General features: G+C 43.0%; 1 protein-coding gene across 3 annotated transcripts in view; it reads left to right on the top strand.

Moving 5' to 3' along the window:
* VAPB (VAMP (vesicle-associated membrane protein)-associated protein B and C) overlaps nt 1-16,059 on the top strand; it is a 24,146-nt gene extending 8,087 nt beyond the window's left edge. For 2 of the 3 annotated variants that reach the window (XM_008583945.1, XM_008583946.1), the window contains exons 2-4: nt 9,722-9,802; nt 11,740-11,916; nt 14,611-16,059. In XM_008583945.1, coding sequence (XP_008582167.1) covers nt 9,722-9,802; nt 11,740-11,916; nt 14,611-14,769 — 417 coding nt within the window. In that variant the 3' untranslated portion in view covers nt 14,770-16,059. Of the gene's footprint in view, nt 1-6,119; nt 6,224-9,721; nt 9,803-11,739; nt 11,917-14,610 lie in introns of all 3 variants that reach the window. The other variant, XM_008583944.1, reaches the window with a different exon arrangement.
* Nucleotides 16,060-18,055: the final 1,996 nt, after the last annotated feature.

Below are 18,055 nucleotides of genomic sequence, written 5' to 3'. Positions count from 1 at the left end.
TTCCGGCTTTGACCTCTCTCCGTGCTGGGTGGTATTTTTTCTCGGGCCCCGGGGAGGAAGGTCCTGGGGGGGAAGGGCCGTGCCAGCGACACTCATCATCCCGCTCAGCCCCACAAGGGACCCCCGGCTGGACCGGGGTCTCTTCCCGCTCGGTTTTGTCGGCCTCTGGCTCAGGGAGGCCCGACAGCCCAGCCCTTCAGACTCAGACAGTCTGGAGGTGGCTCTAGCGGTCTTGTCTTAGCAGGCACTCCAGGTGATTCTGGTACGTGCTGAAGCTTGAGAACTTCTTGTCACAGAGTTCTGTTAGTGGAGTAAGCCCTGGAAGATGTGGTATATTGGGATGTGAGTAGGGTAGGGGAGAATCAAACGGAACATGCGAGGGAAGGGCGGCATGGTAAGAAGAAACTTTGGTAATGACAGGAAAACATTGCTGGGCAGAGGGATGTAGGGACCTGATGTGTGGCCCAAGCAGCGTGCACACGTGTTGGACCAGAGGGAGGCCTGCTGTTGGCAAATACCAGGGAATCTGAGGAGGACCAGATTGTGAAGAGCTGAACTGATTGTCTTTTACTTGGGATTTTTTTTTTTTAAACAGGTTTTTTATCTGAATCTGAGGAATTAACGTGATGTGAACAGGGTATTGGGGGAGATCAAATTCCTGGGGCTTTTAGGGGCTGTGCAGTGTAATTTGGACGGGAAAGAAACTGGGAGAAGGGTGGAATATCTCCTAGTTGGGAGAAATCTAGAAGTGAGTCATTGGGGCCCAAGCTAAGATTGTGGGTGTGTAAGTTGTGGAGAGAGATTTCAAAGATAAGATTTTGAGATTTAAAAAAAAAAAACAAATTTTGTGCAACGGCACTTATTAGACTTTTATTCACGTGCTGTGTTACCGTTATGATGAAGGTGAAGATGATCTGTGCCTTGCTAATTACTATTTTCAGAAAATATTAGTGAGAAGACTGGTATTGTTTGACATTGTTTGCAAATATCTTTAATGTCCTTTGCTAGAAGACAGGTTGGATTTTCACATCTGCTTTTGCATTTTATCTGTTATGATATGTTGTTTTGGTGAATGTATATGAAGAAAAACTGATTTCACCACAAATGTGTAATTGGAAAAGGGAAGAGTATGTTTAATAGCCTTTTCAGATAATTCTGGACATTCTTTGATACTACACCAAAACTTCACAAGTGGTACTTTCTTAAAGGTTACTAGTATAGTGTAGAATATGAAAACATGTCTGTGAACTTTTTGAACTTTGTTTCACTAAAATTGGTCTCTCTTGCACTTTAAACCAATTTTTTAAATATCATGCTTGGATTGTTTGGAAAATATTAGGTGAATTGTACAGAACTTCTCAATATTGACATATTTCATTTTACAGCATCAAAAATCACATTTCATTTCTATCCCACTGATCTCATTGGAAAAGTCTTTAAGTATTTGGGAAACTATGAAGCTTTTGGTGGCAAATATAAGTTTTTCACTATTACAGGTTTTGCTTGAAGTCCTGGATTTTATCATTGGTAACAACTACTGTAAGTTTTATTCCTTAAAGTGACAGGCTTTACTTCATTCATTTTCAAGGAAATGTGTACCATACCGAGGTGTAAGTAACCAGAATTTGTCTGTCCGTCGTTTTTTCAAGTAAAAATGGTGTTCCATGAAGAAGTATAGAGTCCAGGTTACAGCCCAGACAACTGCCCATGGGCTTTCCTCAAGGCAGTGTCTATGTTAGGAAACAGCAGAAGTGCGTTTTGCTGTAAGGAGTGTCAAAACAATGTGTTGTTATTTGGAATTTAGTAAAATTGATACTTCTTATGGCTTCAGCAAAGATATGTTTGTGTGTGTGTGTTTTGTTTTTTTCTCTTTTTTTGTGGCTGCTGGCTGGTAAGGGAATCCAAACTCGTGACTTTGATGTTATAACACTGCACTCTAACCAACTGAGCTAACTGGCCAGTCCCTGCAAGGATGTTATTAAGTGAAGCCGGCTCTTTATTAAACTGAGAGTGTATGATGGTGCATAATGCAATGATGGTAAGCACCGAAGGTGTCACCACTGCTTTTGCACTACACTGTGAGTGTCAGCACAGCAGAGAGGCATACAATGTTTGGCCAATATTATGACCACAGTTTTGACTTCATGCATCGCCTGATGGGGGGACTCTTCCGGTCTATGGATCATGCTTTGAGACCCTATGGTATGGAAGTCTGACTCTGGAATCAAAGCTGGTTGGAGCCCTTGCTTTGTTATTTAATGTGCTGGCCATGGGACCCAAGTGAGGCCACGCAGCCTTTCCAAGCCCTTGTCTTTTTGTATAGAAAATGGAGACGTGGGCTTCTTTGATGGATTATTGTGAAGATTAAGTGGGAGAACTAAGGAGAGTGTGCATTCTATGGTACCTGCCACACAGTAGGTGCTAGTAAAGGTGTTATTTTCCTTTCTTTCCTTCTTGGCACATTGGGAAGGTTGGGTCTGGGGAGGTTGGAGATGGCAGAGAGATGAAAAGGAAGGGCCTGTTTGGCCTAGAGCCCAGGCAGAGTGCTGTTCTTTGTCACTTGCATTGCCTCTAGGAAGGCGGTGAAGAATGGAAAGAGGAGAGCAGAGCTTCCTGGGGCTGTTTATCTGGGGATGTGCTCAGTTCTCTGGACCCAACCGTTATTTGTGTTTCACCTAAAGAGCTAGCTTCTCTAAAAATTAGCATTGTCTTCTGATTGCTGTCATCTGAGCATCATCTTCAGAGCTCTCCAGAATGGTGAGCAGCAGTCTTTCACACCTGGGGGAACAGAGGCTCAAGGGCAAGGCAGTTTTCACTGCCAGACCTGTGCCCCACTGAAAATCTAAGTGTAGACTAGGTCAAAGTTCTCTTCTTTCCCAGAGTAAAAAATATCAGAGCATGATATTTATAGCCAAGTGAGACCTGAAATTCTCAAAACCAATTCACTTTAATTTTAAAAAATGAACATTATTCTTTTAGCTCAACCACATAGCTCAGGTACTGGTTCCCATAGGAAGTTTCCCCATTTTAGAAGTAAGCAAAGGACAAAAAATTAGTTCGGGCCCAGGCACACCACCAGCACCTTGAGGCCCACCAGGGGACATGAGGTATGGAGCTGGGGACCGGACCCCCACCCACAACCACTCATACTGCCAGCCTCGGGGTCCGCCCAGGAAAATGAGACTTGGAGCCAGGAACCGGACCCTACTCCCATATACAGGCATACTGCGAGAGTCTTGGGGCCTGTCCAGGGGCCTGGGACATGCAGTCAGGAACCAGACCCCCACCCACCCACAACCAGTCACACAGCCAGCACCTTGGGGCCCTGCCTGGGGCCCCAAGGCATGGATCCAGGGACCGAACACTCCCCACAACCAGGCACACTGCCAGCACAAAGGAACATGCCAAAAACATTGCCTGCATTTGGGTGGCCCACCACAGCCACCACTATAACCATGCCTGCAGCAAAAGTGGCGAGATGCCACAACCACCACGCAGATGGTCCACCAGCGACTGGAGTGCATTGACACAAGGAGAGTCACCAGCAGAGATAAAGAAAAGAAGAGGACATCTCTCTTCATAAAGCTTATTTCAGAGTGACAGAAGAAGCATCTGTTCTATGACAATATTGGGAACCTGATCACACTTCTCAACATGGACAGATCATCTAGGCAACAAATCAACAGAGTAATCATTATTCTTTCAGGAGAGAAGAAATCTAGGGTAATTGGAGGGGGGAGGGAGAAGGGGATGGGGAGAAATTGGACAAGGAGCATAAAGAATAATTACGATTTGTAACAATATATATGCTAGTAATATTGATTTGGTCAACATATCTCAATGTTGAACCCCCAAAATTTGTATGATCAATTTTGATTCAATAAAAATTGAAAAATAAATAAATTAAAAAAAAAAAAGAACATTATTCTAACAGTAGTTTGAAGATTGTGTCCCACCTCCAGGAAAGGTTGACAATCCCTGTCCAAGAAAGAGCACAGTGCATGTGAAGAACATTGACTCCTTAGTTTATAATTTGTCTTCCTTATTGCAATGTGGGGGGGGTGGAGAAAAACACAATTCAAATTTAGCTTTCTGAAGAGTGCACGGTTTTGACCTACTGGTCTGGTCTTTTGTCCCTGAGGTTAAGTGTCAAGCCCAGTTATGAAATGATGTTCCATGTCTGTCTACAGTAGAGCTCTTGCCAGCTCAGAGATACCAGAGGAAGAGTTAGCTCCATTCCTGGTCCAGAGCAGCCAGCATGGCCTGCTTCTCTAGGAATGAACCTTGCCTTTACACCTGCAAGAATAAAATTCCAAGGAGAGCACCTCTATGTTTTTAAGTGACCTTTTGTTCTCTCTGCTTGTGGTCACATGATTTGGATTTTGGGTACGCAGACAGAACATACTTGTTTTAGTAATCTTTACTGGTAGCTAGATTTAGTGTTATGTATATATAAACTACAAGTTTATAAACGGTTTGCTTTTTAACATGTGTCCTGAAGTCATCTCCCAACAAGGCCCTCTGTAACTCAGAGTACTTGGATGGGTATTTTGGACAGCAGAGCGCCTGGGTGACTTGGAACACCAATGCATTTCAGTCCATCGCATTGTTAGGTTTTAATGGACTTTCTCTGTCCCCAAGGTGGAAAGGGCCCCTGCATTCCCAAGAGGGATGGGGGAATTGGTATTTCTTTTTCCTGTCATGCGTGGTTCCATAAGCTATGTCACGGGGCCTGGGTGTGTGATGTAAATCCAGCTCAAGTTGGAATGACTAGTGTGGCAGGAGGGATGCTAGACTGCACTTGCAGCCATAAGGTCTTGGTGCTTTGTCCCAGTTTTGCTGCATCTTGACATTGTGACCTTGAGCTAGCCACTTCACTTTGTGGAGCCCCAGATTCTTCACATTTGTAGTCTAGGACTAAGGACACCTGCTCTTTATCTGCTGCAGGGAGTGGTTGATTGTGAGGCTTTAGAGGAAGCACCAGGGAAGCCCTAAGATGGCATTCCAAGGCAGGTGAACCCTGAGGAGAGACCAGCAGGACTTGCCCTGTCAGAGGACAAGGCCGCAGTCCTCTGTGGTGGCCATGAGCATGGGCTTTCCCAGCAGACTGCCTGTGTGTGAGTCTGTACTCCTCCATGGTATGACTTTGGGCAAGTTAGCTAACCTCTCTGTGCTTCAGTTTTTTCATATGAAAAATAGGTATCAAAACGACCTCTCCTCCCCTAAGTACCTACCTCTTAAGGATTAAATGAGATAATAATAGACCTAAAGTACAGATCCCAGTTTCTGGCACATGGAAACACACACAGTTCACATTAAGCTCTTGTGGTCAGGACCACAGTAGGCTTTTCCTGTATGTGAAGTTATGATTCAGGGAACTTAACTGGATATGTGGTTTAGCCAAAACCTTGCAGCAATAACATATTTTAAAGCAGCCGTCATTTAAGAGGGTAGGCCCTTGTCTAACCTGGGAAATAGGTGGAAGGCAGCCAGTCAGAGCGGGAAGGAACCTCCCTCCGTGTAGTGGATGTGACTCACCTACAGGAGCCTTTGCGAGATTCCTTTAGGTTCGTGGGGAAAGAAAGGGTGTGGCTGTAAGCTGGTACTGTTTTTTCCTTCTATGTGAATGCCCAGGTTGTGAAAAATTTCTAGCATTCTACTGAAGCTAAAACACTTTCTTAAATGTCCTTAAATGTCTTGGATTATTCTGTTTTAGTTCCTGAAAAGATCATTTGGATATGTTTTCTTGAGCAAAACAGGCAGATGGTATTTCAGCCCAGTTTACCTATTCCGTGCAGCTTGTAGCAGATGTTTACGATAGGTTTGCAGTAGTAAAAGATGACTGGGTTAGGAATCAGAAGACCTCAGTCCTAAGCCCTACTCCCAGCTCTACTACTACTTCCTGTCTGACCTTGGGCAAGTCTCCTAACCTTTCTGGACCTTAGGTCGATGACCTGCAAAATGGAGAAGATGTTGGTCATCTCTCCTTGCTTTCTTCACCAGGAGTGTCCTAAGGCTCAGAGGAGAGAATGTTTTACAATCAAAGCACAAGTATTAGCATAACAAATGGTGCTGATAACCAAGCTCTGACCCTCCTAATGGAATATTTTCTTTCTCAGTGATGTTACAGCCTTTCGATTATGATCCCAATGAGAAAAGTAAACACAAGTTTATGGTTCAGTCTATGTTTGCTCCATCTGACACTTCTGATATGGAAGCAGTAGTAAGTACTGAATGCTTCTTATTTTTTTCAGTAATGATAAAAAAAAAATGATTAGGTACAGAATTGTGGGTGCATGCATTTCAAAATGTATCAAAATTGTTTAAAAGGGAAAGGTGTTTTCAAGGAGGTTTGTACTTTGACTACTTTTATGGTTTTTCTAAAACTTTGATGAGTAATTTTAACATTTTATGTAACTTTCTAGAATACTGTTTTGACTTTTATAAACAAAATTTGCTTAAGCAGTTCTGAATGGATTGTATGTTGAATGGTTAGGATTCCCCTCCTTGGTCCCAACCTTTCCTCCCCTGACAGAAGAGGATACTTTTCATTCTAGGGAATGTAGAAACCCAGGGGGAATGATAGCTGAATGCCAAATGTCCTTCCCCACTTAGTGGTGTTTGGATTTTTGGAGGGGCTTGATTCTAGTAAGCATGATTCTTTGTTGTTTTTTTTTTTCCCCTAGATTCCTTCATATTTCCCCCTCTGTTTAAATAGATTTTTAACTTTGTCTCTAATTTTGATAAAATTAAAATGACTTTATTTTTGTAAAATAAGTGATGACATATTAATGATGTTTCTGGAAAAAAAGAGATGATAATGGAAATTCTCTTCCCAAAGTAAGTTTTTAACACATTTGAATAAATGCACAGGTATTCTGGTGCTGTAAGTGTGAATTGCAGTCTACAGACAAACCTTGCAATCCACAAGCACCAGCAGGGAAAAGGAGAGTGGGAATGCCTCATACCACTGCCACTGTTCTCTATCCAGCTTGCCAGGCCGGACGGAGACTTAAGTCATCCAAGGACAGTCTGCAGAATTGAGCTGGCTGTTGCTCACACTACTGTAGTTTTCCTCTTTCAAAGTTTTATGCTAAGGGCTGTTCCGTGCCAAGTCTGCCTTCATACTCCAGTGTCCCCACACAGCCTTTTTTTTTTTTTGGTGTTGGAAAAGCAAGGACAGTCTGCAGAATTGAGCTGGCTGTTGCTCACACTACTGTAGTTTTCCTCTTTCAAAGTTTTATGCTAAGGGCTGTTCCGTGCCAAGTCTGCCTTCATACTCCAGTGTCCCCACACAGCCTTTTTTTTTTTTTAGTGTTGGAAAAGCATAATTGACTATCTTCATTGATATTTAACTTTTGGCCAGAAAAGGAAGGGCAAGCCAGATATTTTTGGGTTTGACAGAGATCAGTGATAATAGGCCATCTTTTTTTCTGAAGGATGATCATTGAGGCATTTACTTCTTTCTCTTATTTCCTGGAACATGATATGTTACTTCATGTTAATTTGTGTGATCAAGAAACATGGGACAGATACAAAATATGGAATATCCAAGAGTATGTTCTGTCTGGCTTCTGCTGCATGGCATAGTGAAAAGAGCATGGGCTTGGGCATCTTGGTTTTGGAGTTGAGTTCTGCCTTTTACTAACATTGTGGCCTTGAGCAAATTTTATTAACTTTCTTGAAGTTTTGGTCACCTCTAAAATGAGGATTAAAAACCCAGCTCACATGGCTGCAAGGATTAAGCATGCCATGTGTAAATGCCTGGCCCAGTGTCTGACACATGTTTATCTGAGTCTGTAGCAGGCCAGGCACTGCATATACAATAAAGGATTATTTTGCTTCTTTGTATGATTATTCTGATAATAGTTTTAAAGAAATATTTGTACAAAATGTACATTGTAGGAAATTTTAGAAATACGCAAATGAGCAAAAAATAAAACTAAAAGTGACCTCTAATTCTTTCATATTAGATCTAACTACTGCTAATGAAAGCCTTGTGCTTTTTCTTTATTTTTAAATGTTTTTCTTTTTATTTTGGTATACAGAATGTTGAAAAAATAGTATAGTGACCACTCGTAGAACCTTTACGTAGATTTACCATTTGTTAATATTTTGCCACATTTGCTTCCTTTCTATCATAAATTTTCTTTTTTGGTGAACATTTGAATGTAAAATGCAGACTTTATGACACTTCTTGCCTAAATACTTCAGAACAAGGACAGTCTCTTACATAGTCACGATACTATGGTCATAGCTGAGAAAACTAACATTAATTCAATATTATTGTCTATTAGATAAATCCATATTCATCATTTTCCAGTTGTTCCAAAAATGGCCTGTCATTGTTCTTATTCTAGTAGAGGATCCCAACTCTTTTTGTTTTTCATAACTTTGAATTTTTTAGAGTTCAGGCCAGTTGACTTGCAGGATGTCCCAAATTCCGGATTCATCTGATTATTTCCTCGTGATTTAATTCAGGATAATATTTTTTGGCAAGAATATTCCATAGTGATGTTATGTATGCATCACATCAGGAGACATTTCATGCCGGGTTGTCCCTCTGTTGACGCTGTTTGATTACTTTGTTAAGATGGTGACTGCCAGCTCTCCCCAGTGTCAAAGCACATTTGCCCCTGTGGTTAATAGGTAAGATGTGATACTCTGAGGCCACGTGAGGATCCTGCTTGCCAGCAGTCTGTCACCTAGTGGTTCGGCCTCTAGGGATGGTCCTTGCCTGGTGCTCTTGTGACACATGTGCACAGGCCCACATCCACTGGTACTTGTGTGCAGAGGAACAGACTTCAATATTGCTTGTAGTTTCTTCGCTTAATATTCTGTGGCTTTTCCCCATGTAATTGAATGCTCTTCAGTATCATATGAGTGGCAGCATGCTATTCCATTAAATGGATTTGCCATAATTTATGTGGCAGTCCCCTAGTGTCAAATGTAGAGACTGTTTCCAGGTTTTGGTTCTTGGCACATATGTTGCTGTAGCTGCCTCTTGCATGGTTTTGGGGGGAGGTGATGCCTCTTTCTGTATCCTAACCTTGCTGCTATGCTGGTCTGTAATTTTCAGAACACCCTGGAATTTCCATCCTCCACTGCTGAAGGGAGGAGTAAAGCAGGAACACATCCTCCTAGAACATGGGGTTTAGCCAAGAAGGAGCTCTCACCAAAAACTGAGGGATGGAGGTGGGCCCCTGGGCTGGGCAGCCTAGGTCAGCCACAGTGGCAGAGAATGCTTGCTAGTTAAAGTGCTCCAATAGTAGTTGGCAAAATCGTTCCGAAACCACTCCCACATAGTATGTGCTTTCGCTCTCTAAGAAGGATGTGCCCTGTAAAGTAAGTTTTATGTTCTTAAGGAGAACCAAAGTTACCTCTGGTCATCCAGACATAGTTTAGAAAATTCCTTTGCTCAGTGGTGGTCATCTCCATTCCACGTGCTTCCTATAGACTGCAGCATGTGCCTTGGTTGACTTTGAGGAGTCAGGCAGCAAGACTTCAGGGTTTGTGAAGTGTAATAAATATCCAGGAAAGCCAATGTATTCAATCTTGTCATGTTAAAAATATTGAAATTTCAGTAGACGTAAGTTCTTTATTTGCTGTACATCAGGGCTTTTTCATTAAGAGTATTTTTCTGAAATTGTCAGTTATGGGAAGAAAATTATTCTTCCAGCAGCTTTATAATATCCCGATTATTAAATTTAAATTGTTTTAGTGGAAGGAGGCGAAACCGGAAGACCTTATGGATTCAAAACTTAGATGCGTGTTTGAATTGCCAGCAGAAAATGATAAACCAGTAAGTATGTTTATAGTTAACAGTAATTGAATGCTGCAAGCTGATACTTATTTGCATACCATCTCCTGCAAAACCAAGATTTAAGTTGGCAAATTATTTTCCTTTCTCTGATGTATGAATAAAAAAAATAAGCTGAAGTCAACAAATATGTGGGCCTTTATGCAATCAGCCTTTGAAAGACTTGCAGAAAGACAACTAATTGAAACAATTTTCCCCCTTGAAAAGTGCAACCTATTGGCTGAGGTGTCATAAATCCCAGGAGCTCTTTTGGCTTGACAAAGTTATTGGTTGCGGTTAAGCAGTAGGTGCGACTAAAACAGGAAATAATTTGCCTTTATCATGGTGCTTGATGGACAGGTGGTAAGCTCTTAGGTTCTGTTGTTTTACAAAGTGCCCTGTCAACCCTTTCCCTCATCCCCACTTTTCACTACCCCCTTTACTCACCTACCTTTTCACTCAAAACCTGCTTCTAGATTAGTATTTTTCAGCCTCAGCACTATTGACATGTGGGCTGGATAATTCTTTGTAGTGGGGGCTGTCCTGTGCACTATAGGGGGTTTAACAGCATCCCTGGCCTCTACCCATTAGATACCAGTAGCGTCCCCCAGTTGTGACACCAAAAATGTCTCCAGACATTGCCACATGTACCCTGGGGGGTGAAATCACCCTCCATTAAGAGTGATCTACCGCCTGTGCTGCCTGAGAGAGGGAAGGACAGGAACGTCCTCCTCCAAGCTGCTGGCTCACTTTCTCTTTGTGTGAAACCAAGGGCTGAGCCTGCCGTGGCCCTCACTTGTGACCTGGTGAAGAAAGGAGACTATATCTGAAATGCTAATTTGGACCTCCCTTCAACCTAGTCAGAAAAATTCAAATTGTATTAAAAACACAAAGAATTTGAAATATGCAGAATGCGAAACTCCCCTGGACATGAATATCTGAAGTTGGGAAATAGAAATGCTCTCAAGCATTCTGTTCACATTATCCATAATGATCTCCAGGAATGCTGTTGATTTGTGTCGAACTGTGTAGTGTTTTCTTTCTGCTCAGTAACTGACTGCTGTCATTATCCTGTTGCTTTGAATGGATAGTTGTCCTTTTTCCCTATCCCGTTGTACATTCTGTCCTGGGAAGGTCAGTTTGGAAGTGGTAAGACCTGCATTCTGGTCCCAGCTCTTTTGGTAGGTGGACTTGGTAGCCTGGGGCCTTGCATCCAGGACATCTCTGTCCCCATCTGGAAAACAAAGGGTAGAGACAGATGCCTCGATGCCAGTTTGCTACCCAGACCTCCTGGACAGCAGTCCCCAGTTGCCTTTTCCCCCAGACACCTGAGGGCTTCCATGCCCTTCCCCCACTGGCTGACTCTCATCCCCAGTAAATCTCAAGAGGGTGTCTTGGTACCGTCTTGGCAGGGGAAGTGGGGGAGTATCTAGCGCCTCAGGTTGAAACGTTGCTGACCCTGAGCTTGCTGCACCTTCATTCCAGCTTCCAAGTTCTAAGTTGGTGAAACAAACTGCCCTCTGCCTAACTCTGTCCTTGGCCTCCCACCCCCACCCAGCCAGTCCTGGAGATGTTTGGATCTTTGTGGTAACAGTAATATGTGGCTGTTAATTCCTGAGCTTGCACAATTACAGTATGCTAATTTTTGCATGGTAGAAATTTGATAGTGCATACGCACAGCCCTTTTTCTCTTTCTTTGACGTATTAGTCTCAGCCGAACTTCATTATTTGCCCTTATCCATAATTTCTAGGACTCAGTTGCTTTAGATTATTATTAAGATACTCGATAAAGTGATCCATTTTTAAAATAAATGTGACATTTTACAGTGTGGATGAAATGCTACCACGTGTGGTGTTTGCTGAGAACTACTTTACTTTGCATAAAAAAGTCCTTTATTACATAGTTGGTGACACTTGGGCTTTCATTTATTTCTGAACAGCATGATGTAGAAATAAATAAAATTATATCCACAACTGCATCAAAGACAGAAACACCAACGGTGTCTAAATCTCTGAGTCCTTCCTTGGATGACACTGAAGTTAAGAAGGTGATGGAAGAATGCAGGAGGCTGCAAGGCGAGGTCCAGAGGCTGCGGGATGAGAACAAGCAGCTCAAGGTAAGGCCAGCCCATGTGCTGAGTCTGCAGAGAGCCCAGGCATTTTCACTAGGGCCTTGGGTGGGGAAGCTGATGAGCAACTTCATTTGTAGGTGTTTTCTTGTTTTTTGTTTTTGGTATTTGGCTAATTTTCCTTCTTGGGGAGAAATTTCCATAACTTTCATCAGGTTCTGAAAGGGGTTCTTAAACCCCCCAAAATTAAGAACCACTGTCCCTTGAGCAGAAATGTCTCAACTATTTAAACTCTTGTTTCCTTAAAAAATACTCCAATCCTCCATTAGTGTAAATTGAAAATAAATTTTGAGACTAAAACAGCAGTGGTTATTTTGAATGTGTATTTTCAAACCCCTCTCCATTCCCATTCACTTGGGCGAGAATCTCTTTTTTTAAGAGGATAAATAGTGACTTGTACTCTGTTTTAACATGAATATAATTATGACGTTTGAAGACCGTAAATAGGCCTGGGTGGGAGTGGCCCATCAAACTGTTCACACAGTGATGAGGTTGGAAGTGAATGCTGTCACAGTGGGTAGGAGGAGAAGCCTGAGTCTGTAGCCTGTTGATGTGCACGAGGCAGTTGGCACTGGCATTGGCAGGTCAGCTGCCCTGGGTGGGGAAGGCAGGCAGGGGTGCACTTTTGGCCGGAGGCTGGTGTTGTCGTGGAAATGACTCCAGTTCACTTTGAACTAGCTCCGAACCTGTGCTGGTCACAGCATCTCTCAGGCCTCTGTTTGTTAAATACCTTTAAGGCCCCTTCCAGCTTTAAAAGTATGAGTCTGTTTCAGTCATGGTATTGAAGAGAACATTTCTGAACATCTGATTATAGGAACTTTTGTTGCAGCTTAAGTCTTTAGGCCTATCTGTTCTCTTAATCTTGATCATGCCACCCAAGCATATGATAGGTTGTCGCTCTTTACTGTGGCAGCAGTTACACACAATACATTCTTTAAGTTGATTCTTCTTTCTCTTTTATTCTGGCAGTGAGGTAGATATAGGAGAACTGACAGAATTTGGGAAACGGCATCGGCATCCTCTTCCTTTACAGTAATCTTGATTTACCTCATTCAGTAACTTCTTTCAGTATGGAGTAAGTTATGAAGCTGACACTTTACTTTTTGGCTAAAAATCTGAGCTATGCCTAAAGCTTCTCCTTGAATGTATTTCTCTTCAGAAACAGAGTTCTGTGCTGCTTAAAGTGATAAATAGGTAGAAGTAGCTCCTATATAAACCCAATAAAATAAATGCTGTATTTTTGCTGTGCCCATTTTTTTTTTGAAGCTAATCGAACACCACCAGTCATTTATCACTGTGCAGTGATATTGGCCATGCCCCCCGAGCAGAATATCTTTAAAATATTATCAGACCAATCTTGGCATTCGAAGATTCTTTATCCTGCCAAACACCGATTTCTTGTTTTGTGTTGGTTCATTCTTTCATTTGCTCAACAAATTCACTGAGGGTCTACTGTGCACCTGGCATTGTAGATTCAAACATGAGCAGCCTCTGTCTGCCCTTGAGGAGCTCCCTGTTGATGGGGTAGCAGGGAGAGACATAGACACAGACAGTTACAACCCAGTGTGATAAATTGTTGCAGAGAGATAGCACCAGACTGCTGGGAAAGGTAGCTCCTAGGGCTCATCTGCCTGTTGACTCCAGGACCTACTAGGCACTCAGTGAATGTGAATGAGTTGAAGGAAAAGGAGAAAGAAAGTACAGGTGGTGTGTGAGGTTTAGGGTTGAGTAAATGGGGTAATTAGCAAGAGATCTGGCTACAAAGATGAGTCTGGGCCAGAACAGAAAGGCCTGGATGTAGGTCCTGTTCAGTAATGTAGGCTTGGCCTTGAGGATGTGGGAAATGGCATCATAGATCTGAACAGAAACGTGCAGATTCTTAAGGCAGTGCAGGACAACCAAGACAGTGGCTGTGGAGGTGAAAGAAGAAGGAAGTTTATTTCTTACACATCCTTGTAGTTAGGGGGGAAGTGTGGTCAAGTATCTTTTTATGCATGAGAGAGAATGCTGCTTCTTTAGTGAGAAATCCATGTAAGTAGAAAATATTTGAGATGTATCAAGGTCACATTTTAATATTCCAAATGTCATTCAATGTGGCAGTCTGCATGAGCTCAGCAATGACCAACTGTGTATAGAGCTCTGCACTTGAAAGCTTCCAGGTGTCCCACTTTGTAGTTTCTTGTGATTGGTGTATTTGTGCCTTGGAAATGCCTATCATTTCAAAAATCGATGATGACTTCAGTAAGGGAGCCTGTTCATTAGAGGCAGGAAGGTCAGAGGGGTTGGAGTTGGAGGTAGGAGAAGAGAAGCAGTTGGGACACAGCCAGAAAGATGTATGGGACCATGGGTACAAAGGGTCCAGCTGACCATCTTAAGAGCTTTTTTCCTGTAAATTATGGGGAACCAAGGAGTGCCCTGCTTAGATTTGTGTTATAAAAAGGTAACTGGCAGCATCATGTGGGATGGATGAAAGAAAAAAGAGGCCTCTGTCAATCTTTTCTCAGTGGCCTCAAGCCAGTCCCTTCTTCTCTGTGGGCTTCAGTTTCTCCATTTGCAAAATGAGGTTGGACCCTATCGTGTGCTCTGAGTCTGGACATAAACAGCCCCCCATGCCAAGATGTACAGTTGACTCCCCTTTTTGTTGCCCTGTGTTGTCTTTGAAATGTGCGTTTGCTTCCGTAGGAAGAAGATGGACTTCGGATGAGGAAGTCTGTGCAGAGCAACAATCCCATGTCAGCGGTAGCCACCACCGGGAAGGAGGAAGGCCTCAGCACCCGGCTACTCGCTCTGGTGGTTTTGTTCTTTATCGTTGGTGTAATTATAGGGAAGATCGCCTTGTAGAGGCAGCATGCAAAGGATGGTAAATTGGATTGATGGATCCACCATATCATGGGATTTAAATTTATCATAACCATGTGTAAAAAAAAATTAACGTATGATGACATCTCACAGGTCTTGCCTTTAAATTACTCCTCTCCGCGCGCGTGCACACACACACAAATATAACAATATAACAATCTTTTAGAAAGTAAAAAATGTATAGTAAATGATTGGGGGGGAAATGATCTTTATTAATGACAAGGGAAACCGTGATTAATACCACAGTGGCATATTGTAAATGTCATCTTAAGCATTGGTAGGCCTTGGTACATGTTGCTGGATTACCTCTCTTAAAACAAGACTCTCTTCTTCACCTGTTGGTGCTGGCTCATGGGGAGCTGGAGTCCAGCGTGGTGGGGAGTGCAGTCACCTCCACACAGTAACCCCCACGCTACACACTCCCTGCCCAGGCTGCTTTCCATGTCTTCAGTTCTGTCCAGGCCATCAGTACCTTGGGACTGATGAAGAGAGCCAGAAGCTGAAAAGAATCGCACTGTGGCAGTATCAGATGTGCTCCTCACGAATGAGAGGCATATGTTGACTGATTGACCCAACACTTTGGAATTATAAGTCAGTGCTTTGTTCTCTTAAAGGGACCAAGCTAAATTACTATTGGTTCATGTAGTGAAATTGAACTGTTATTCAGAGATGTTTAATGCATATTTAACTTATTTAATGTATTTCATCTCATGTTTTCTTATTGTCACAAGACTACATTAATGCTGCAGCCTAAAAGTCATCCGTGCTACCTAACGCTGGTGAGTGAAGCTGGTGTTGCTACTGGAGAGCTGTGGGCTTCTCTGTCTCTGGAGGTTCTGGGCATGTGGAGGGAGGGTTTATGTGAATGTCGGAGAATAGCTACCAGGAAGTGTTTTTGTGTGTTAATAAATAACAATCATCATAGGGAGGGAAATTCTTAGTAGTGTCAGTTGACTCTAGGTTACTCTTTCTAATGGAGAAGAGTAGCTAGTCTTTTAGATTGTTCTTTCGCTACCACTCGCGCTCCCAGCACAAAGGCCCACATCTGGTCCTGGCCTCCCCATGCGGCCCTAGCTTGGAGTCAGGATGAGTGATTCAGGCTACAGAGGGTTAGGAGAGGGGGCGCCAGCAGGCGGGAGTGGGGAGCTGACCCACTGAGTAATAATTGAGAGTTTGATGTTAATTAATTCTGTTCCATGAAAGACCAATCCAGTTCTGTTTGACTGTGTAGCATCTTAAAAAGAAAATTAAAATAAAGCCCCCAAATGAGGAGTTCTTTTGTCATTTTGTCACATTTGCTATGTGGGGGTAATTATGATCTTTTTATCATCATCATCATCATCACCATCATTTTGTTATTGCAAGTTTGATTTAAAAATTAGCCCTATCAATGAGAAATACATGTTTAGTGATGTAACTACATACACACACGCAAGTGTGTATACACACACACACACACACACACACATTTTTTTTTGGTGGGCTTCAACTGAGTGTATGAAAAATAAAACTGCTGAAAATCTAAGCACCTGGTCACCCTTGCCCTTCCATTGCTTTGGCCTTTAATGAAAATCAGTCTCCCCTCAGGGTGAGGGAGCCATGGCACAAACACCAGGTGTGCTAGGTGTGGCTCCAGTATGGACATGGGTTTGAGAGGACAATTTCATTAGAAGGAAGACAGTTCTTAGAAGTCACATACCTTGAGCCACATTGCTCCCGATCCTGGCTCTGGTGAGCTGAGTCAGACTCCTTGGGACTGTGAAGTGGATCTGAGTAACTTCCTGCCTTTGTGAAAAGGAGTTCACTATAAGTTCCAGGTGCTCCAGAAAATGTCGAGCAGACCTAGTTCTCACCCGAGCACCTATTGCACAGATGCATTGAACATGCAGACAGGAAGGCTGCCCATCATAAATTAGTCTCCAGGATCTTTTCCACGTGGCCCTGGGTACTTGTGAAAGGGGTGAAAAGACTGAGCTGGGAGGAATGTGCCTTCTGCCACCCAATTTTTCTGTACGTGTGCTAAAATTTGCTAATTGTAGTTGCTGCAGCAAATTAGTTTTTCTGTAGCTTCCAGTCCCTGGTGGCATTGAAAGATGATTAGAAAGGCCTCAAACAGTACTTGGGGGACTAGAGCAGGAGTTTGTAAACTTTTTCTTAAAGAGCACGGCCGTGAGGGCCCACCCATGGCTCACTTGGGTGAGTGTGGTGCTGATAATACCAAAGCCACGGGTTTGGATCCCTATATAGGGATGGCTGGTTAGCTCACTTGGGAGAGCATGGTGCTGACAACACCAAGTCAAGGATTAAGATCCCCTTAACTGGTCATCTTTAAAAGAAAAGAAAAGCACAGTTGTGTGTACTGATAAAACTTTATTCACAAAAACAGGCAACTGGTGGGATTTGACCTGAGAGTCCATGACAGTTCAGTGCCTGGAAAACTACTCTGTTTCAGGTTTTGAAAGGGATTTAGTGTTTTGTGTACATCTAGGAGAAGGTATTTGGCTTCTCAGAGGATGTAGACATTTTGTTTGTAGCTAAAAATCAAATTTTAAAATTCAAAGTTCTTCCTTCTAACTGTTAATCCTCTGAAGTCTCTTTCCCCAGAGGTTGGGATTTATTGAACACGTTAGTTTGTAGGGCTTTTTGACTGAGTAGAAACTTCACAGGGATAGAAGAAGGGTAGTGGGAAGATGGTTATTCTGTATGTCATCCTGGTCAGTAAAGAATGTGCCAGAAGAGAGCATGTGTGTGCAGCAAGTGCTGCTCATGCCCAGGGCCCCTCTAAAGAGCCACAAACCCTTGGGAGAACGGAGACACGTGCACATTTTGGGTGTCTTCTGGAATGACGAGGAAAAAAAGTGAGAGTAAGGCAAAGAGAAGGTCCTGTCACAATGGTCTGCTCCGGGGATGGACTGGCACAGACTGCGAGGCTGAGGCTGGCTAGGGGCTGGCGGGAAGTGAGCCGCTGGCAGGCTGCCCTGTACCTGCTACCTTGGTTACTGGTCCCACAGGAACTCCAAGAAGGGTGCCTGGCCACAGAGCTCAGAAGTGCAGAAGAGAGGAAAGCAGTGCAGAGTCCTGTAAACTTTTATTGATTGACTTTTTAAGTTGATAATGTAAGTGCCCTTGGCACAATACAAAATACCTCTTAAAGACAGCAGGCTGTATTATCTGTAGGTGTGAGAACCCAGCTTTAATTTTTTTCCCCTCCTAGTTTGTGTGTTTTCCCTCTCTAGGCTTCTAAACTGCTGGCACTAGCAGTAATAAA

This window comes from Galeopterus variegatus, unplaced genomic scaffold (genome assembly GCF_000696425.1).
Source record: "Galeopterus variegatus unplaced genomic scaffold, G_variegatus-3.0.2 Scaffold3088, whole genome shotgun sequence".
In the NCBI taxonomy this organism is placed as follows: domain Eukaryota; kingdom Metazoa; phylum Chordata; class Mammalia; order Dermoptera; family Cynocephalidae; genus Galeopterus; species Galeopterus variegatus.
The sequence above is the reverse complement of the archived record's forward strand: the minus strand, read 5'-3'. Positions and strand labels throughout refer to the sequence as shown.